General features: G+C 40.0%; 1 protein-coding gene across 4 annotated transcripts in view; it reads left to right on the top strand.

Moving 5' to 3' along the window:
• GRIP1 (glutamate receptor interacting protein 1) overlaps positions 1-23,020 on the top strand; it is a 325,602-nt gene that overhangs the window by 222,608 nt on the left and 79,974 nt on the right. For all 4 annotated transcript variants that reach the window (XM_031936348.1, XM_023225078.1, XM_023225077.2 and 1 more), the window contains 3 exons: positions 3,107-3,293; positions 3,882-4,027; positions 15,723-15,803. In XM_031936348.1, coding sequence (XP_031792208.1) covers positions 3,107-3,293; positions 3,882-4,027; positions 15,723-15,803 — 414 coding nt within the window. The remainder of the gene's footprint in view (positions 1-3,106; positions 3,294-3,881; positions 4,028-15,722; positions 15,804-23,020) is intronic.

Below are 23,020 nucleotides of genomic sequence, written 5' to 3'. Positions count from 1 at the left end.
TGGGATACCCATTGAATAGGGAAATCCATCACTGGAGCTTGACAAAAACTAAGGAGAAAGAGTTGAGAAGATACATGCAGAGTAGATAAGTTGGGGCCTCATCGTATCAGCAAAGTTTATCTGACGGGAGGTTCATCTGGAAATAATATGTAGGGAATATTGTGCATGTAAGGACCCAGAAATAAGTAAATTAGGATAATTCAAATAAAAAAATAATGAAAGCCCAAATTGAGGTACTGAAATTAATAAGGGAAAAGAGGATTTTTGTAAGATATATTTCAGTGGCCATCCCGAAAGGATTTAGCAGTGGATAGAATTTGAGACAATGGGGAGTTGTGAGTTAAGGCTACTTTGAGATTTCAATCCTAGAGAGCCTGTTCACAGAAATAGTCGTGGCAATGAGAGAGGGAAGAGGATCGCTCAATTTTGAAAACATTGAGTTTGAGGAGCCAATGAGAGAGTGTGTGGTTGGGATGCCCATCAAGGAGGGAGATTCATTACTGGAGCTTGACAAAAACAAGAGAAAGAGTTGAGAAGATACATGAGGAAGACATATAGGCATGCTGGGAATGAATAAGGGAAAGAATGAGGGTAGAAAATACTTGGAGGATGGAACTGTGCGCTGGAATGCAGAGGGCGGCAAAGCAACTGGCTGGGACTGAAAAAGTAAGACACTCGAAACAAATCTTCATCAAAACCAAGCAAACAATTTTAGAAAGCAAGGGAAGGTCCTAAAGCCAGTCACCAGGTAGAGCAGATGAGGCCATTGATTTTAGCAGTCAGAAAGTCATCCGTGAGAGCAGTTTCGGTAAATGGTGAAGGCAGAAACCAAGTTTTTAGCAGCTTCAGAATCAGTACACATCTATAGACAGAGGTCAGAAAGCTGGAGGAGTGAGTAGAAAAGTTTGGAAAAGAAGCAAGAGAGAAATTTTTTCATGGCACAAAATCATGGGGGGTGGAAAGGGATAGTATTAAAAACACTAACAGGGGGAATTAGCCTTGAAATGGAAGGAAGGATACAACCTTCTGTAGTGGGGGAAAAAAGGAAGAGGGAACAAATAATGATAAAGAGAAATCGAGGCTAAACAGAATGTTGTTTAAGGAACTCTGGTCAAAGGGTTGCATCTTTTCAGTCTTATAGGAAATGAGGAGTAACGTTTGACCATGATTTAGGGTAGAAACATTTGAGACAGATCCTTTGTGGAATGAAATAAGGTGTCAAAATATCACACAACAACTAACTTAAGGGCCTAATAGGATTGTGAATTTGTAGTGACTTTTCCTAGCACCCTTCAGCAACTGAGTAACAGCAGTGGAGTTGACTGGACATTACTGAAGAGTATAAAATATTAGGGTATAGAAAAAATCCCAAGAGGTTAAAGAATCTTTGAGCCTAGGAGATGCATTATTAAAATGCTCACCAGGGGTCCAGGCGGAGTGTGGCGAAAACGATGCCAGCAAAGCCAGTGGGCAAAGAGAATGGCTTTCCACCTGCACTTGCCAGATCCCCACATGAGGCCAGGGAAAGCCTCAGGGGTCTCCCATTCCCACATCAACTACAGTAGCTGTTTTTATCTGGAATACAAAGGCGGCCCTTATATGTTTTCATTTTAAGGGAGAAAAAATCTGTTGCTAAAATGTTGGAAAACCAATAGACTCAGGAGACAAGTGAGAGGGAATGGGACTGGAAGTCATAAAGAGGAGACAGATTGCAGGAAGTGGGAAAGATGGCTAATAAAAGCTATGTGATCAACAAGGGGGATTCGGATATCAGGATCTTGAAGATCTATTCATTTTGAAGGAAGATGGGGACCACCATAGGGTTCTGCTGGCAGAGAGTGGAAGTAGGGTGGCATTGCTAGGAACTGACAGGGAGAGAGTTGAAGAAGCATAAAGCCAGCTTGCTAGAAGGTTATCACCATAATGTCAAAGAGGCAGAGGACAAGGAAAAGCTATAGGTTAGAGGAGGCAGACTAAGAGGTATGTCCTGAAGTCATGAAGAAAAGGGGGAGAATTTTGGAAAAGTAGATTATGGGCTTGAAAATGAGACAGAGCAGAAATAAGTACAGAATATGGAATTTTAAATAGGAGTAGTTCAATCAATGTATCATATGTGGAGAGCAAGAATTATGAACCTGTCTTCCTGCCCTTTGTAGAGGGAGTAAAAGAAAATGGCTTTTGGAGAGGGTTATGAGGTATATGGTGTCATCAGGTTTTAATTCAAGGGGGCCAGACTCTTTCTGGAGGAAGAGGCAGTGCAGCATAGGACCTGCAGGCAGGGACTGCTCACAGAGAGCACAGGTGGCCCAGCTCCAATGGGCAGGGCTGAGAGAAAGGCATGGAAGAGTGGAGCAGCCCTTTCATGAGTTGGGAATGGAAACAAGATGGAGACATCTGCTGGAAGGTGTAGATGAATATCAGAGAGATAAATGAAATAGGATAAATAATAGGAAATAAATGAAATACAACAACGTAGACTAGAGACCCAGTAGGAAAGAGCAAGTCTGAAGAGACCAAACTCTGAGGAGACAGGAGGAATGTACAGAGTTTAAACAACATCATCGTGCCAATTCAACACTAGATTAAGGAGCAGCACAGCCTCACCACTCCAAGAGTCAGATTTAGATTAATTATTTCTTCAAAGCTGAAGGTAGGATTGTTTAAAAGTCACAAAGCCCAGATGCAAATGGCTAAAGTGGAAAAAAACATGAGACCAGCTAGCTCAACTCCCTTTTTCCTAGGATGTAGACACACAGAGAGACAAAATGGCCTACCCCAATGTTCCCCAGCTGGTGCTCAGTAATAGAGCCAGTACTAAAACCCACGTACCCTGACCCTAAGGCCATCCTCTTAAAGCCCCCACAATGATCCCTGGTTTGAGGAGTGGGGAGCCAGGGTACAGGGATACACTGATATTATTATTGAAATGTGATGAATATTGAGAGATTCACTTATCTTTTTCAACTTTTGCTAAACCAGAGGCCATAATTTAACCTCCCACCATTGCCATTAAGTTTTAATGCAGAGACACGATCTATTTTGGAAATGCTGGTATTCCTGGTGCTTGCTCCAACCTAAAGTCAGTATTTTCTGTTTGTTCCTCTAGTATCCTTAGCCTCCAGCACAGTGGGATTGGCTGGGCAGGTTGTTCACACAGAAACCACAGAGGTTGTGCTGACGGCAGATCCTGTCACAGGATTTGGGATCCAACTGCAGGGCAGTGTGTTTGCCACAGAAACTCTCTCTTCTCCACCTCTGATTTCCTATATCGAAGCTGACAGCCCAGCAGAGAGGTGAGACGCTTTTACAGCATCATTTTCTGCTCTGCGTTTCTGGTACCTGCTATCTTTGAATGGCTAGTGAATTATGAAACATTGCTCAATGTAGGAAATGCAAGATGTGATGAACCCTCTTCTGACAATAAAATTTTATGTTCTTGATCAGGTTTGAAAAGAGTAATGAGCATGGATGCCTTTAACTAGCAGATTTTGTTCTTCAAGGGACTAGAAGCTGTATTAATTAAAAAGGAGAAAAATTCATAAATAAAACATATCCTGAAGTTCAACTTCAATAGTTTCTGCCATTGGGGAATATACATTCATCGTTACTAAATATTGGTTTGGATCAGATTCTAACAATACCATGGTTATGAATTATTAATTACTTCTCTGGGATACTTCAGGATTCCCCTGCTTACAATTATAACCATGAAATGCAACAACATAAGATGTTGAAGTTGACCTATATGATGCCCACAGCATTGAATAAGCAAGACCAAATTATGATGCTATTTTGCAAGGATCAAGCAAGGTAGATTTGGCAAGCTCAACTTGATAATTATTTACTCCATCTACAACCTCTCACATGTGGTTCTGAATTAGATGTGGGGTGCTACAGATTGGAGACAGAGTGATGGCCATCAATGGAATTCCAACAGAGGACAGCACCTTCGAAGAAGCCAATCAGCTCCTCCGAGACTCTTCAATCACGAGCAAGGTCACACTGGAAATCGAGTTTGATGTTGCAGGTATAATCATATCATCACAAGTCAGTGACAGAGTCAGGAGTGGACTGCATGTGAATTACATTGGTTATGTGGCAGAGAGGAAACTATTGTTTTATATGCTGAACATGCTTTTGTTTAGGAGGTTTGGGGTGTCGTTGTGTCGTTTTGAATTGAGCATTGTTTTCGATTATTCCTTAAAATGTCACCACACGAACAACTGAAAATAAATGTGACAAATTGAATAATAGCCACAACTACAGAGGTGATAAAAACAAATCATGTGGCCTTCATTCTTTTATTCTTCTGTATACTAGAGAAACCATATTCTTCAGTCAGAGACAAGTAAAGCCTCTCTTTGACCCTTCACACTGCAAAGAACACATGAAACTTCTTTTGAGAGCAATGAAAATTCCCTAAGTGTTTTTGAACAAGCCCAGTTGGCGAATAGTTTTTAATGTTAAAGAGAAATGACAGCAGATACTTGTTAAAAATGACAAGGAAGACTTTATTAGAGACTACTGCAGTAGGGGGTCAAGAATATTGCAGTAGGCCAGAAATGGTGGCTCACACCTTTAATCCTAGCACTTTGGGAGGCCGAGGCAGGTGGATCACCTGAGGTCAGGAGTTTGAGACCAGCCTGGCCAACTTGATGAAACCCTGTCTCTACTAAAAATACAAAAAATTAGCCAGGCATGATGGCGGACACCTGTAGTCCCAGCTACTTGGGAGGCTGAGGCTGGAGAATTGCGTGAACCCGGGAGGCAGAGGTTGCAGTGAGCCGAGATCACGCCACTGCACTCCAGCCTGGGCAATCTGGGCAACGAGAGCAAAACTCCATCTCAAAAAAAAAAAAAAAAAAGAATATTGTGGTAGGGGAGAGAGATTGAATCCAACTCCAAATATAGCCAGGGCAGTTGGGAATTTATAGCCAGTAGACAAAGTGAAGAGGAGGCAGTCATTGAATGGAAAATTACTAAAAGGCACTTGATTAAATATCAAAGGTGGAGGGCCAAGGGGATTCTCCCTAAACTGACTCAGCAGGATTCTTGCTAAAATTGGGCTCCCAGCCCCAAAACAAGGCATAGTCAAGAAGAGGGCTCAGGGAACCAAACTAAAGTTTGGTTAGAGTCAGAGTCCTGACAGGTGTGTGGATTTTAGAGATTGGTGCTAGTTCCCATTTAAGAAAATTGTCTTCACACAGTGAAAGACTACCTCACAGACCCAGTAACCCTTACCAGTTAGTAAAGATATGCTTGTGGACACAGGGATCACATTATTCCAACAAATATTTACTATTTACCATGGGCCAGTTATGCCCCTACACAATGTAGATGTAATAATAGGGAAGTTAAAAAAAAAATTATATATTTTTAAAAACTTATATTATATGAAGCTTATATGAAGCAGCATATAGAAAGTTAATTTAAAAATTAACAAATATTGCCAATGTGGTGGCTTACACCTATAACCTCAGCACTTTTGAGGCCAAGGGTGGGAGGATCACTTGAGCCCAGAAGTTCAAAACCAGCCTGGGAAACATAGTAAGACCTCATGTCTTAAAAAAAAGAAAAGAAAAGAAAAGTTGTTTAAGTTAGCCTGGCATGGTGGTGCATGCCTGTAGTCCCAGCTGCTCAGGAGGCTGAGTTGGAAGGATCACTTGAGCCCTGGAGGTCAAGGCTGCAGTGAGCAGTGATTGTACCACTGAACTCCAGCATGGGTGACAGCGTGAGACCCTGTCTCAAAAAAATTAAGTAATTAAAATTAACAAATACAAATTTAGAGAATAAGTGCTCTAAGGAAAATACAACAGGATAGAGGGTTAGAGAATGACTTTAGGGGAGCTAATTTTGTAGGCTGATGCTCTAAGGAAGTGACATTTGGGCAGGGATAAAAAGGCTGAGAAGGATAAGCCTTGTAAGGCTCTCAAAAGAGGCATTCTAGGGAGAGGGAGTAGGCAGTATAAAGACCCTAAGCCAGAACAATTAGCTTGCTGGAGAAACAACAAAAAGAGCTGTTCCTGGAACAATTAAGGGAGTTGGGTTTGGATTGGGTTTGGATTTGGTGATGGAGTTGGAGAGGTTCAAGAGACTGAGTAATGCAGTGCCTGGTAAGGAATTTAGATCACATTCCAAGTGTAATGAAGCCATGGAGTATTTTATGTGGACGAGCTAGTCTGAGGAATGTTTTAGAAAGAGCCTTCTGACATGGGAGGGGAAAATAGGAGAAGCAGGCAAAACCAGTTTGGAGATTGTGGCAGTTGAACAGGTAAGATATGATAGGTGGTAGTGCTGGAAGTGGTGACAAATAGTGGAATTTAGGACATGGCTTGACACAGAGCTAATAGCACTTGCTTATGGGTTGGATATGGAAGGTGAGGGAGAAGGAAGAGCATGGATGGCTCTTGAGGTGTGAGGGTGAGCAGTCAGGTAGACAGTGATGTCTTTAGCTGAGAAGACCGGAAGAGAGGAAATTTGGAGATAGGAAAAATAATTCTATTTTAGAGATGAGTTGGCAAATCCACTGCCAATACTAGAGAAAAAAGACAAGCATGTCTGTTCCTTAATTCAAATGACAGTTATTGAGTACCCATTACTAGGTGCTAAGCAGCACTGTGCTGTTTTCAGATCATTGAAAGAGAAAATAGAAAGGATCCATATCCTCAAAGAGTTCAAAGCTAAATAGGAGAGAAAGAGCTGATGAATGGTAAGAATAGACTTGCCAAATTTGTGTTGCCACTGGAATGCAGAAAGAAGGGCCCAGGAGAGCGTAGTGCAGGCATTACCTTTTAGAGCCTAGGATTTGGGGTCTGGGCTGGATAGCAAGACCGAGGAGTAACCAACATGGCAGTGATTGTTAAAGTCATTGGAAAAAAGGAGACCACTAAGGAAAGAGTGGCAGTAAGAAAGGGACTGAGGAGGGGACTCTGCCTGAGGAATACTGAGACTTAAAGGGAAAAAAAATATGAGTAAAGGTGATAAAGGTGCATCTTGAGAAATGGAAAGAGAACTAAAGAATGTGGCATTTTGGAAGCCAAAGAAAGAATTTCAAAGCAAAAGTCAGTATTGATAGCTTAAAGGTACTATGGAGAATTCAAGTAACATAAGGTAGGAAATGTCCTTTGGATTTGGCCATTAAGAAGAAAGACATTGCCATAGTATGAAAAGATCTGAGAAGTAGGGGCAGAAGTCAGATTGCAGTGAGCTGAGGAATGAGTGGAGAGTGATAAGTACAGAGATGCTCTGCTTGCTGTCTGCTTTAGGAACTGGATTTTGGAAGAGAGTTTGGCTGGAAAAGTGCACTGAATGGATGAAAGAGACTGGAGACCACTGTGGGCTCCTCTTTTGAGAACTTCTGCATTTACTTATACACTTGTTGCTCTATTTTATGTTTTATTATAACCTTTATTCAGTAGTTCTCAACAGGGGTCAATTTTGCCCCAGGGGACATTTGGTGAGGTCAAGAAATTTAGCTGTAGAGAAAGAAGAGACAACAGATAGTGGGAGACTCAAAGTTCAGAGGGGTGTTATTTTGTACTGCGGCTTTGTTTTGTTAAGATTGGAGAGATTGAACATGTTTGGGGACTGACATGAATGAGGGAGAGAAGAGATAATAATGGAATCAGATCCACAAAGGAATGAGAAAGAGCAGTCCAGGACAGAAGGTAGAAGACCTCTTCTTATGAGTTTGTAGAAAAGGTTGTGAGACACAGAAAGACAAACATTACCTGTTCTCACTTAACTGTGGGAGCTAACAATTAAAACAATTGAACTCCTGGACATAGAGAGTAGAAGGATGGTTACCAGAGGCTGGGAAGAGTAGTGATGATACTGGGGATGGGGATGGTTAATGGGTCCAAAAAACATTTGGAAAGAATGAATAAGACCTGGTGTTTGCTAGCACAACATGGTGACTGCAGTAAAAAAAATAATTTAATCATACATTTAAAAATAGCCAGAAGAGTATAATTGGATTGTTTGAAACTCAAACTATGGGTACTAGAGGGGATGGATACCCCATTTGCCCTGATGCGGTTATTGTGCATTGCATGCTTATATCAAAGTATCCCATGTAACCCATACATATATATGCCTAATATGTACCCACAAAAATTAAAATAATTTAAAAAAAAAAAAAAGGATGTGAGAATGTAAGTACATTTTTAGCTGGCTTTTAGATGGTTCATGTAAGAACTGTCAAGCAAGGGTGAAAAGATCAGCAGCTTGGAGGGTTGAAAAGAATGAAGATTTAGAGTAGCAAATGGGAGGAATGCATGAAGAAACCAACCAGAAGCCTGTAAAAGGATATTCAAGCAGAGTCTGGAAGCTTGAAGTTTATAGCAGCATCAACCTACACAGTGGAGTATGTTGTTGTTGTTTATTTTCAGGAGACCTCCTCAGCTGCCAAGTAATAAGAGCAGAGAAAATGAATGATTAGATTAAGCCAGAGATTGAGGTTTCAAGAGAAGGTTCAACAGAAGAACTAGTCAGGGAGGTTCAATATGTTTCTGGGAGAGCAGATGAATAATTATGATAGTAACATCATAATTATTATGGTAATATTTATCAAATGCTTGTTCTGTGGCCTGTCACTTTCTAAACGTGGTGTGTACATCAAATTGATTAATTCTTATTAAGCAATGGAAGAGATTACTATGATTACATACTCAGAAAATTGAGGCACACATAGGTGATAGTAGGCTGGAATTTTAACCCAGGCAGTCTGGCTTCAAAGGCCACACTGGCAGCACTACACTACACTACTGTGTTTGAAAGAATCTAAGTGGGAGAGATGGGAATCAGTAATAGATCAGCCAGATAGACTGAGAGAAAAGGGAAGACTTAAGAAACTAGAGATCTTCAGGAAGAAAAAGGGATAGTGAGAGAAAGGAATGAGAGAGCTGATGTCTAGGAGATTGAGGCCCAAGTGCTGTATTAGAGTTTAGGATCTCAGAGACAGTCAAGCAAGACTTATGGTGGTGATTTGCAAAAGTAGAGTGGAGGTGAAGATCCTCAACCAAGAGAGATCTGAGAATTGGGAACACAGTGCAGTGGAAGGACCAGTCATGCAGTGAAATCTCCCGGAAGGATGGCAGGACTTAGAATTACGAGGGGAATATGAAGTAGCTGCATTGCACATGCCAAGCACAACACCACAGAAGGAGCTTTGCAGTAGCTGCTTTCTGTCATGTTTGGGTGGTTTGACTCACTTCATTCAGGTCTTTGCTCAAATGTCACTTGCTCAGAGAAGCCTTCCTCACCATCTATCACTCTCTATTCTCTTGCCCAGATTTATGGTTCTGCTTAGCCCTTCTCACACTCTGACGTTATATTGTATATTTGTTTGTTTATTTTTGCTCTCCTCCATTGGAAAAACCTATGAAATCAGGGACTTTGTGGGTTTTGTTTATGAATATACACCTAGCACCCAATGTATTGCTTGGAATACAAGAAGCTCTCATTTAGTCAATACTAGGTGAATGAGGCCAGGTGTGGTAGCTCACGCCTGTAATCCCAGCACTTTGGGAGGCTGAGGCAGGTGAATTATTTGAGGTCAGGAGTTCCTGACCAGCCTGCCCAACATGGTGAGACCCTGTCTCTACTAAAAATATAAAAATGAATTAGCCTGGCGTGGTGGTGTGTGCCTGTGATCCTAGCTGAGGGGAGGCTGAGGCAGGAGAATCGCTTGAACCTGGGAGGCAGAGGTTGCAGTGAGCCAAGATCATGCCACTGTACTCCAGCCTGGGCAACAGAGCAAGACTCCATCTCAAAAAAAAAAAAAAAAAAATACTCAGTGAATGAATGGATGGAGAGCAGTTGGCTCTCCTGAGGAACTGGGATCAGGAACTTCAGATTGCATCAGGAGCTGATATCATCCCCACTGTTTCTCTGGGGTTCCTGGTCTCTCAGTGCTGCTTGTTTCTGCATATCTCCTCCATTTGTCCCTGTAGACGAGTTTTCTCTGACTTTTTATTGTATGTAATTGTCCCATCTTGGCTAAAGTGCCCAGCCAGCTCTAATTTCTCATTCCCAGGAGAAAGAATCTAATTAGCCCAGCTTAGGTTTGGTATCCTACCCTTCTAGTCAACTGTGACCAAAGCAAGAACCAGGTAGGACTTTTTAAGGATGGGTCAGATGGTGGTAACAATATGGTTTTCAAAGAAGGCTGTCCAGCAACCCCAGAATGTACAATAACTACAATAATACAACATTAATTGTTAATTATTGTTGATTACAATAACAGAACATTAGTAGTGAAATGCCTCTTATAATCCAATACCTTTATCATTATAAATGGGGAAACTGAGGCTCAGTTGGGGAAACCCAAGGTCATACAGCAGGGTGAATGGTAGACCTAGGTCTGTTGACTTGTAGTCTCTCTTCCCCATATCACACTGCACTGACTCTTCCAAGAGATGTTACCAGGATGAAGCAATTAGAGCAGGAGTCCTAAACCTCTGCCCCACTGATATTCTTTGTTGCAGGGAGGTGGTTTGTTGAATATTGTGTGCACTGTAGTACATTTAGCGGCACCCACTCACTACATTCCAGTTGTGAAATTACCAGCACAATTTACTATTCTTCATAAGCAGTATCTAAGTATTTACTTATGAATATATATGTGTGTATTTTAATATTTGTTGATTGAATACTTTAATATCTTAAATTTAAGCTCCTAAAAAAATAGGAACTCTGTCTATTAAACCCAGTTTGTTCAGTACCCAGCTTACTTGATAAGGGACAGGAAAAGGAAATGTAAGTTCATCTCCCACTGCCCTTAATTGTTCCGGAAAGTAACCCACTACAAATAGATGGAAATAATATAGAATAGGGCAAGAAAAGCTATGTTCCCATCTTACTGTTCCTTCCTCATGACAGACATCACTAGTTGACACTAGTATTCTCCCGCTGAGCCCAGATACAGCATCATGGTCCTCAATAAAACACTCTAGTTAGTCATCATGGTCCTCAATAAAACACTCTAGTTTCCAGTATCTACTGGAAACTATTGGATTCGGAAGAATCCTTTCTAGCCAGTCAAGAACTTGGGACATTGGTGGGGAATCTTCATGTGAGTTGTTTCAAGACTGCTCAGTACTTCTGAATCCACTCCTAATTGTCTGGATGTAAGCCATCCATTTCCAAAATTCTGCCTCAGAAATATTTTACAACCAGATATTAGTTCCCAAACCTTTGGACCTCAGAGACAAATTATCTCTATTTTATAAATATTTTAAGTGACATGGAGTGGTTAAAAAAGCTTGACTCATTTTTGCCCAAATCTCTCTCCCTTCCCCCCCGCCTTTTTTTTTTTTTTTTTTTTTTTTTTTTTTTTTTTTTTTTTTTTTTTGAGACAGAGTCTTGCTCTCTTACCCAGGCTGAAGTGCAGTGGTGCTATCTTAGTTCACTGCAACCTCCGTCTCCTGGGTTCAAGCGATTCTTGTGCCTCAGCCTCCCAAGTAGCTGGGATTATAGGCATGTGCCACCAAGCCTGGCTAAGTATTTTTGTATTTTTGGTAGAGACAGGGTTTCACCATGTTGGCCAGGCTGGTCTCAAACTCCTGAGTTCAGGCAATCCACCTGCCTCAGCCTCCCAAAGTGCTAGAGTTACAGGTGTGAGCCACTGCGCCTGGCCCCAAATCTGTCTCTTTAAATATAGGTACTGTACTGCACAAATAGCATAGTAACTTTAATGACATGGTTTTAAGTTAAAGGTGCTTATAACCCCATCATGCTAATATGTTTAAATTTTGTATATTTCTTACCGAAATCCTTACCATACATATAATTTTATAAAGCTGTAATCATAATATATGCACAATTTACGTTTTGCCTTTTTTGTTACTGTCTTTTAAACACCAATCTCCAGCTACTACCTGAAGTTTCTACTTTAAGTCTGAAGTTATTTTGTTGGAAAAAATATATATATCTTTGTTCTGGAAAAAAGTCTCAGTGAGAATCCTATCAAAGAATGTTTGCCATCATTATGGAGCCCCCAGTGCCTTTCTCTGCATTGGTGGGAGTTAAACATTCACGTTCCTCACAAAGGGTGTCTGCATTGATAAATAATGATGTGGTTGTTATCTTACTGTGCCAACAACGAATGCTTCAGGCAGAAGAGCAGACCACTTGGAAAGAAGGAGCCCTTTGTTTACCCAAATGTGTTTTTAATTATAGTATTAACAAAGATAAAGCAAAATCAGGGAAGCACAAAATAATTACATGCGAGTCTAACAAAATAAACATCATTTGTTCTTAGATTCTATGTACTTCCTCTAAACCTGCTGTTTTTCCAAATATTGGATCTTTCCCTCTTTACTAGTGTTTCTTTAAGAAACCCCAAATTAAATATTCCTTTGCTTTAGCAGCCAAATAATTATATAAAGAAAAAATAACAAATATAAAATAAATCATGTTGGCGTTTAAAGATTAAAATGAAGCTGCAGCTTGATCAAAGAGATTTATTAGTTGATATTTGTTCATCATTATGAATATTTCAAATCTCACGTAGTCAGAAGTGATTCATTACTGTTTTCTAGGAAGTGATAATATCTCCTGCAGTGTCATTAACAGTGTTAATCTTGGTCAAGGTTCCCTGGATTAAAAATTTATAAAAGCAAAATGTTGCTGTAGTAACTATTCTAGAACAGCATTTTCTGGCCCTTGTGTTTCAAAGACCTCACTTATACAAGCTTAGCATCATGGGCAAGATGCTATATACATATACAGATATACAGATATACATGTACAAATATGTATATGCTCCCCTCACCTTTCACAGAGAACTGTTTCTTAAAACAGAAAATATTAAATGGGTAGGACAGGTGCAGTGGCTCCGCCTGTAACACAGCCTTTTAGGAGACTGAGGTGGACAGATCACTTAAGCCCGGGAGTTTGAGACCAGCCTGGGCAACATGGCGGAAACCCCATCTCTACAAAAAATACAAAAATTATCTGTGCATGGTGGTGGGCGCTTGTAGTCCTAGCTACTTGGGAGACTGAGGCAGGAGGATCACCTGAGCCTGCAGAGGTCAAGGCTGCAGTGAACTGTGATTGTGCCACAATACACCGGCCTGGGTGACAGAGTAAGACCCTGTCTCCTAAAAAAAAAACAAGGAAAGAAAAGAAAGAAAATATTAAATGATCACACGTTTGTGAAATGAGTTCTACAAATAGTGATGCTTCATGCACATTTACTTATGGGCCATTTGTGTGCTTTATCCGAGTAATCAAATCATTTATTTCTGCTATGCCCGTAAACACTTGTGTGGAGGCTTTCTGTATGCCCTCATCCCATTTCCTCTACCGAATCAATGTGTTCATCAGGGATCTTTCAGTTGCCAGCAAGAAACATGCACTCCACCTAGTTTAATCAGAGAAGAGGCATTCACTGGAAGCGCAATCTGTGTTTCACAGCCAGAAAGGACTAGAACCTGACTTCAATGGCTGTCAAGGCCAGGCACAGGCTCTCTCCTCACATACACTTGCTTCTTTCTTCCTTCTCTCTGCTGACTGGCTGCTGGTGCATATGGGCAAAACCTGGTCACTTCCAAAGACCCTCTCTGCCCCCAGTCTGCATGCTAATTCCAAATTCTTAAACTGTCACTTTGAGAGTGGAAGGAAGGTGGCAATTAGCCTTTTGTTGTTAAAGCATGGTATGGGGAAGACTCAGGAAAGGCATGGGTTGAAAAAATATTCTGTAAGAAAACGTTTATGATATTTGCAGCTCCTGAAGTCAGGAAGTAAAGCACACCTAAGTGTTTTTTACCTATTTCATTCTCTTTTTCAGATTAGCCAGTCTTTTTCAAATCTCCTGTGGGAAATAATTTTCTCTATCTCAAGTCCTTTTGAGAAATTGAAAGGGTACAAATTCTTAGTGAATAAATAAACAAATAAATATATGTGGATTCATTTCCTGGCCCAACAGAGTGTTAGCTGAAGACAACCCCGAAGTCGAAGATGTTAACTCAGTCCATGACACTCACTTGGTCGAGGGAGGAAGTGGGAAAGGCAGTTGATTCCTTCGCTCCACTCTGAAGTAAATAAAAACCAGAGCGAAGGAGGGAGGCCAGAGAAGGAAGACCCCATAGCACCACTGATGCTGAGAGGGCCAGTTTGGGGATCCTTTTATATAGGTGGCTTTCTAAAAGCCAAGCGGGCCCAGGGAAATCAAATTTCTGTTGTGTGCTCCAGTTTAACACTGTATAGCAAACCTTCTGAGTTGAAAAATCAGATTCTGCTCTTATGAGACATTTAATACCTGAATTTCTCCTCGGAAAGGATGAGAGCTCAAGAAGAGCAATTCAAGGTTGAACAAAGAAGGGAGTCCTCTCTGTTTCCATGAATCCAATACTAACCATCACCCCACTTTGCATTGACTCAAATGTGTTAAATATGTGATTAGTAAATTGAGCTAAGGGCCTGAGGGCCTAATAGTTCTGCTGTGGTTAATTGTTTGTGTGCCAGATGGGCACCTGCCTTGAGTCAAGCTGATCAAGCGGGCCGAGTGGATACCTCACCATCCCACATTCCTCTCCTTACTCTAAAGTTTCCACTGTTCCTGAAGCCTCTCCCCACTTCTTTCCAAAACCATCAGAAAGGATTATAGTCATTAGCAACTTAGCATGAGTAGATGCTATCTCTTCAATGGATATTTCCATTTTAAACTTATCATTAATTAAAGGTCTTTCTGACTGTTAAAGGAATTTTAAGAAGAGTATATTTAAGAATCTGTAGCAATTTCTTCCTTTCTCAGACATTAATTAGGTCTGGATAAAATCAGCTTAGCTCTGTCCTGGGTTGAGATTCAGCCAGTGCACACTGGTTCTCTCTGTTGCTTTGATATTAGCTTACTTCTATACCAACTGGCCAGTATCTGAGCCCACTTTCACTCTCTTCCAGTGCCCTGTGATCCTCTCTGGAATCTCTAAAAGCTCCCCATTATATAGAACTGAAGGATCATTTAATGTAGTTGGAATCTCCTGGGTTCCTGTGTTCCAACTCTGTGGTCAGCATCTAGTCTGATTGGTTATTTTTGTCTCTTTAATTGATAACCAGTACTGTTCTGGTTGTGAAATATTTTGAATGTCACTCCTGATTCTACCTCTTTAATTGTACTTTCACTTTTTACATTACAAATTAAGGCACCTCTCCACTCACTCTCAATGCCCAATCAACAACCATCACACCAAACTGACATCTCTTCTGAAATCTGTTTTCCCATATATCTTCAAACAATAAATAGGGGTAGAACGGGGTTGGGGGAGGAATTACTGAATAGCACACTCTTGGAAAATATGGTTGGGGGTGGAAAGAATATAATAGGACCTAAGGTTCTTAACCCTTTACTACACCTAAGAATTGCCTAGAGATCTCTAGGCCTCATCTTTAGAGATTCTGATTCGTAGATTGGAAGTATTCAGGAATCATTATGTGTAACTCCCATTCCAGGTAAATTTGATGTAGATGGTGCGTGCATCACACTTGAGAAATACTGAACTCAACTGTTGCTGTGAATTATGCGCAGTTGCCTATGAATAAGAAGTATATTCATCACTAGGAGCTTAATTTACCAGGATTTTAAAGGCATTCATCTTACTTCAGTTCCTACAGTTTTAGCTACAGTTGATTATGATGCAAGTATTCCTAATGCATTTTTATTGATGGGTGCTCCAGTCCTCAGTGTTCTATTAACACATTTTTTTTCGTTTTGATATTAGAGTCTGTGATCCCAAGTAGTGGAACATTTCATGTAAAGCTCCCTAAGAAGCACAATGTGGAACTTGGAATAACCATAAGTTGTAAGTAGAAGTTATTTCTTCTAAACAATTTTTAAAGACATTAGAAAACTGTGTTGTCAAATGGTTTGCAGGTGTGACAAATGTTTTATATGTCTTTGCCAAGTTTTTATGTCATGGTACAAAAATGTGGAGTCAGTTACACCTCCAGCACTTACTGGCTGTATGAATGGGGCAGGTTACTCAAACTCTCTCCAATCTTGTGTTTCTTCATCTGCAAAATGAAAATAAGGATAGCTAGAAAATATAGGATTGTTTTAATTATTGAATAAAATTGCATATTTATATACCTAGTACAGTACCTGGCAAGTGATGAGTCAGTACTAAACATGTATCTCATACAACTATATAAATAGTTAGATGAGAGATAGATGCATATAGATTCTCTACATTTTATATTGTGAATTATGAGTATATTATATAATACATGTCATTAGTATATTGTATGTTAATTCACATAGTGTATTGTGAATTAAGTTTTTATAATAATCTATTTAACAAAAATTACATTTATTTACTTTTAAGGCTATCTTCCCATCTGTCCACTATGCATCTATAATCCTTTTCACAAGACTAAAACAATGTCTCTTACTTTAAGTAAATCCTTGAATTCGTCCATGGTGCACAGTGTCTGGAAAAGTGAATCAGAAATAAAAGTGGAGCATATAAATGTACTCAATTCCCTCCTTTCCTTGGGCTTTAGTTTTATAACTGCCTTGGTAAAAACAACTTTGAAAGTGTTAGCTCCAGTGGACTTTTATAGAATGGAAATTGAGGGTTTTGGGGGGCTTTTAATATCCATAGACTAAATGCATCCATAAATGTTGCAAGAAAATGAAGCAAATGTTAAATGCTTAAAGACCAAAGGAGACATACAGGTAATGACTGTGACCAAATGCTGGTTTCTTCAAGAAAGACTGATGAGCCACATAAAAGTGCCTCACTGCACTCTGTCAGATAGCATTTCTGTCAGTGGTTCAGGCCAAAAATAAATAAAAGTTCTCAATTGGGCAGTATGAAATGGTGCTGTCTGATTCAACATGGATGATATAAATTTAATACTGAAAAATGAAATTTTATTTATAACCAATAATCCACACATATCTACTGCAACACTAAAAAGAATGGTACTGCAATTCAGAATAAATATTAAGAGCAAGAAGCCACATGTATGGGAGAGAGCCTAGATCCCCCCAAACCCTAATGTGACCTAGTGGGAGAAAAGTAGAAAGATGGAATGGAATTTTAGAGACTCCAGCACTAACCTAAGTGCTCCTAAAGTTGTTTTTCCCCTTAATTGGGTCACTTAGCCTCTCAATTTGTTCACTGTGCAGCAAAAATGGTATGTCACTATAATGTCAACAAATAGGGCTACTAAAATTAAGAAAGCATATCAGAATTTACTGTTCCAAACATATTTAGGGCTCAAGATGGCTTCTGCATGCAAACCCTCGTGAAACTTTAAGGTTATTCTTTTATTTCGTTTATTCCAATCCATTCATTTATTCTGACAGAACTAGCTGTAGGAATGGTGCATCTTGGAGTTGTGCAGTGTACCTGCCTCTGTACACAGAAACCCTGCCCCCGCTTCCATTCTTTCATTCTTCTGCGTTCCCTCAACAAATGCATTCTGAGTGTCCACCATGCTCTAAGCCCTATGCTAAGTTTTAAGAATATAAACCCTGTCCTTCTAGATGCTTCCTGCTGGTTGGTATTGTGAAGTCATCTATTCCTCAGAAGCTTCTATTGCCACTGCCACACAGTTATTTTACTCTCAAATTTTAAGTAGGAATATTGTCTTTAAATTTGTTTTATACAATAGATATATTCTTAATTACAAATTGATGTAAATAAAAAATATAATTTAGTCAGAAAGTATCCATCTAAAAATAGCCTATGGTGTATTTCTTATTAAAAAGTAGACATTTGTATGCTAATTTATTTGAGATGTAGTCTTATACACAAACTACAAAATATTTGTTTTATTCACATGAAGAATCATTTAATATTATGCTTTATGATGGTGTTTTGTTTTGCATAAGTGTTTTACTTCTAAAATGGGTTTTAGTAGCAATAATGGCAACAATGTAAAAACCTCCATAAAGATGGCTTGAATTTTAGCCAGCCACAAGCAAATGCATTCATGGAAGCTGAAAGTGTTATGCTGTTCCCGAACAGAGAAATGATACATGAGCTTGTCAAACATGCCTGTCAGTTATTCTAGAGCTACAGCTCCATTTACACAAGTAATCGTCACCACCATGCTGACTTTTGTGTCTCTTCATGGAAAATACTCATATTTTGCCAGATGAGAAAGCAGACTTTGCTCTTTAAAAAAAGAAAAATAAATCTCAGAATCCATTTTCATTGTTATGAGTTAGTAAAATCCTGAGGCCTAGCACAGTTCCTGACATACAAGGTGCTTATATAATACTTCTGTTTGCCGAGTGAATGAATAAGGGGCTTTACCTGCAAATGTTTTACTAAGCACTATGTACTCCAAGAAATGAGCCTCCAAGGGAGATGATGAATGAATATAAATGTTTGTGCAAAGGCTGATGCATGGACGGAAGAAAGATTGACTTGGAAAATGATTAAGAGCAAAGACTCAGAGCCTAGACTGTCTCATGCCCTCATTCCCTCAACCTCTCTGTGCCAAGTTTCTTCATCTAGAAAATGGTGTACATATTACCTTCTTTATAGCATTGTTGACAAGATTAAATGAATTACTACATGTAAAATGCCTTAAACACATTGCGAACCCTAGCAAACATTAATGATGATGATCTTCCTCATTATTTACTTTACACACAGAGCCTTTTGAAATATTTTATTATTTATTTATGTTTTATTTTTTGAGACAGGATCTCACTCTGTCTCCCAGGCTGGAGTGCAGCGGCACCATTATGGCTCATTGTAGCCTCAACCTCCTAGGCTCAAGCAATCCTCCCACTTTAACCTCCCAAGTATCTGGGACTACAGGCATTAGCCACCATGTCTGGCTCATTTTTAAATTTTTGTAAAGATGAAGTCTCACTGTGTTGCCCAGGCTGGTCTTGAACTTCCAAACTCAAGCAATTTTCCTGCCTCAGCCTCTTAAAGTGTTGGGATTACAGGTGTGAGCCACCACGCCTGTTAAAATATTTTAAGCACAGTTCCAGCCCACAAAGTCTAGTGCCAATGTAAGGAGGAAATCTGGGAAGCCTCTTCTCAGACACACACAGGTACTGTTAGTGAAACCGAGGCACTGCAAAGACTTGATTCTTCTCACTATCTCTATACCAAGTCCCCTTTCTGTCGTCTTCACCTCGTGCAAGCTCTGGGTATTAAGAAACAGCCCCTCATCTCTGGAAGCATACCAGCAGAGCCTTTACGGCTCACAATTCATACCCTAATTGACTGAGAAATGAGTCTGTCTGATTTTAGACACAGTGAGCAGTTTCAGACTAATTTTCTTAAGTTCCGATGACACATTTGCAGCATGTTAGCACTAGGCATTTCCTTTATTGATGTTATTGCTATAATATAGAGTGATTTATTGTAGCAAATAAAGTGGAACAGCCTAGCAGAAGGATGCAGTTCGGAACTGTAAGTCACATCCTGATGCCTCAACACCTTAGCCAGTCAGAAATCTCAGAGCTCATACCTTCCTGCACAGCCCACCTCTCTTTCAAGTCAGTGAGTCCTGATTGTCTCTGTCACGTCCCATTATCAGTAAAGTCCTTTTTACATGCGTGTTTTCCCTTGAGGTTTTATTACAGGGGTTTGTGTCTACTTTGTACCAGGCATGGCACTCTGCGATTGTATGTGTTTTCTTACTTAATCCTCAAAGTAGCTCTGTGACATCTATCTCCATTTTACAAAGAGGAAACAACAACTCAGCTGGGTAACCTGCCCAAAGACCAGGGGCTAATAAAAAGTGAAGCAGGGATCCAAACCCATTGTCTCTGACTTAGCAGTGGCTTTATTTTCACCACACCACTCATCCCTATCACCATCTGATTGATGAAACTCCCTATATCCTATATCAGAAAAGCAAAAGGCAGTATTTTGTGAGAACAGTGAATTCATTGGCTTTCCTTTTTAGTTCTGACTGAAATGTTTGTAGGAACAAAGCCTTGCTTTATTTTCTTATAAAATCATAAAGCAGCATTTGTGATGACAAGCACAGCAAATCTGTCATTCTTCCCCTAAGTCTTAAAATGTATTTAGAAGAGATTGGTTCCTGTTATTTTGCCAACTTTGCAGTAAAAACCTCTACTCACTGCTCCATTTCAAATCAAATAACTTGTTTTACTTACCATGTATGATGTATACGGTTGCAATTAAAGTACAGCTGAATGATTAAGAGTTTGTATGTGTATGTGTATGTATATCTGTGTGTATGTGTGTGTGTATATGTGATGATGAGTGGTTTTTAAATTTCTGAGGTCAAAATGTCACCAAACCAAACTTGGGTCCACTTGCCCAGCATATAGAAAATGCCAAACACTGACACTAGGATTTTCAGCAAGAGAAAGTGAAGCATTTGTTGCAAGGCACCAAGCAAGGAGAATTAGGCAGCTAATCCTTAAGACTTGAACTCCCTGATGGCCTAGATGGTTTTTAAAGGTAGAAGGCAGAGGTTATAGGCAAAGTTATAAATCAATACATGGAGACTTTACATTGGTTTGGCCTGAAAAGGCAGATATCTTAAAGTGGGGGTTACAGGTCATAGGTGGATTCAGAGAGATTTTTTTTTTTTTTAATTTGCAGGTGGTTAAAGAAGCAGGGCTTTGTATAAAAACTTGGAGTCAGCAAAAAAGGAAGGTTAAGGTGTGGCCTTTAGGCGTGACTCTCTCCAGGCCCCTCAGGAAGAAATTTAGAACAAAAAACGGTAGAATTCAGTTCTCACTTCTCCCTTATCTCCATGAGATCTCTGAGGTCTATGTGATGGTGGTCAACATTTTCCATTTGGTGTGGGTCCAGGTTTCTGAAAACCAACTTAAGAACATATGTTAAGATATTATCTTTTAGTTTCTATGGGGAACCAAAATGCTCTGTGATTCTGACTTGCTTGGGAAGCTATTGTTTAAGTTCTCAGTATTGTATCTTCTTGCTTATAGGGTTGCTCATTTACTTTTCAAGCCTACCTAGGTGCCTGGAATTTCCCTTGAAAGGACTATTTTTTTTTTATTTCTATGTTTGGGAGAGAGGTGCCCAGCAGGACCCTAAAAGGGATCCCTGCTCTGTTTCAAAAAGACAGTAGCTTGAACACAAACCTTTATTTCTTCTCCCAACCTACACTCCACTTTAAATGACAATATAATATTTTTTTTTTTTTGAGACGGAGTCTGGCTCTGTCGCCCAGGCTGGAGTGCAGTGGCCAGATCTCCGTTCACTGCAAGCTCCGCCTCCCGGATTCACGCCATTCTCCTGCCTCAGCCTCCCGTGTAGCTGGGACTACAGGCGCCCGCCACCTCGCCCAGCTAGTTTTTTGTATTTTTTAGTAGAGACGGGGTTTCACCATGTTCGCCAGGATGATCTCAATCTCCTGACCTCGTGATCGGCCCGTCTCGGCCTCCCAAAGTGCTGGGATTACAGGCTTGAGCCACTGCACCCGGCTATATAAGATTTTTCAAACGGCAAAACCTCATAAGGACAAAAAGAAAAGGAAACTAGACAACAGCAACCAAATTTGGCAAAGAAGATAAAGAAAGATGAATTTAACTAAAGAAGCAGAGGGGAAGCTGATAATGAGCCTGATTTCTATCCTATACTCCAAAGAGGCTTAGGGGCCAGAAGCTTCAGGAAGTACATTTGATGGAAAATCCTAAGGCAGAGAATTGGTTGAAAGACTGCTAAGAATTACCTTAGTCTTTAGATGCCTTCCCCAGCTCCCAAGTACCCTTCCCCTACCCTGGCAGAAGCCTAAAGTTTTATTCTCTGGAAAGCATGCAATAGAGAGTTCTTTGGACTGAGAGCACACAGCTGAATGCAGCAGTACAGCTTTAAAAATGGAAATTAGGTGAAGGTTTACATACTGAATGTTGAGACTGGGAGCCTTCTTCCCTCAGGAAGCTTAAAGAAGCCAGGTAGCCAGGTTTAATAGCCTTCAAGTGGGAAGAAAAATCAGGACCATCTGACCCAAAGAAACAGCCCAGCCTGAACTTACAGTTAAGACCATAGTCCACAAGCCCCACTTGGGTACACCAAGCTTTTGAACAGCTGTTTAGGGCCACACTCTTTAATATAAACAGACAGCTAAGAGAAAAATGGACACTTGAGGAAGAATCTAATATGTGAGGCTGTCACCAGAAACAAAGAGGGAAATCAGAGAAATAGCACATGCAGGAAAAAGAAAACAAACCAAAGAGAAACCTATCATTGACGTCATTAGCAACAAATATATTGCATTCATGAGGTGAGCAGGAAGTGGGTGCTTTTACAAAATGACATTCAGAGGGGAAAAAAGAGACCTTGAAAAGAGTATGGCAGAAATGAAGAAACTTCAATACAAATATTGGAAAATAAAGTTAAGGAAAATGTCCAGAAATTAGAACAAACAACAAATAAATGAAGAATCTGGAATAGACGAGAAAATTATACAGGTTGAGTCCGAATGGCACAACATCCAAGTAATAGGTGTTACAGAAAGACAGAGGAAAGAAACACATCAAAGAAATAATTGTATAAATGTCTTAGAAATTATGGATTTATTTTCAGAATGATGGGTCCATACCTATAGATGGAAATAGCCACAGAAAAGCTTGCCATCAAGAGATCCGAGAACACTGGACAAAGCAGTAATCTTAGAGGGTTGCAGTGCTGGGACAGCAGGGCATGGTGGGGTGTCATACAATGTGTTAGAATAATACAAACAATAATCAAATAATCAGAATAACATCAGGCTTTTTAACCACAACTGTGGAAGCTAGAAAGCAATGGAAAAGTGCCTTCAAATTTCCTAAAAGAAGGATTGCCAGCCTAGAATTCTTTACTCAGCAAAGTAGTCAATCAAATATGAAGGTAGAAAATGATATTTTAAGCTATATAAGGTCTCAATAAACTCTTCTCCCTTGCAGTCTTCCTTGGGAAGCTACTGGAGAATGTGCACCACCAAGAGTGAGAGAATGAGAGAAAGTAAAGCCAGAAACAGGGAGAGTTGGGTTTAGGATACAAGGGCTCTAAGGATGCAAGAGAGAAGAGAATCTCTGGGTTCCCAGGGTTTGTGGGAAGGA

Source organism: Piliocolobus tephrosceles, chromosome 10 (genome assembly GCF_002776525.5).
Source record: "Piliocolobus tephrosceles isolate RC106 chromosome 10, ASM277652v3, whole genome shotgun sequence".
NCBI lineage: Eukaryota > Metazoa > Chordata > Mammalia > Primates > Cercopithecidae > Piliocolobus > Piliocolobus tephrosceles.
Note: the sequence above shows the minus strand (reverse complement) of the source record. Positions and strands in the feature narration are given on the sequence as shown.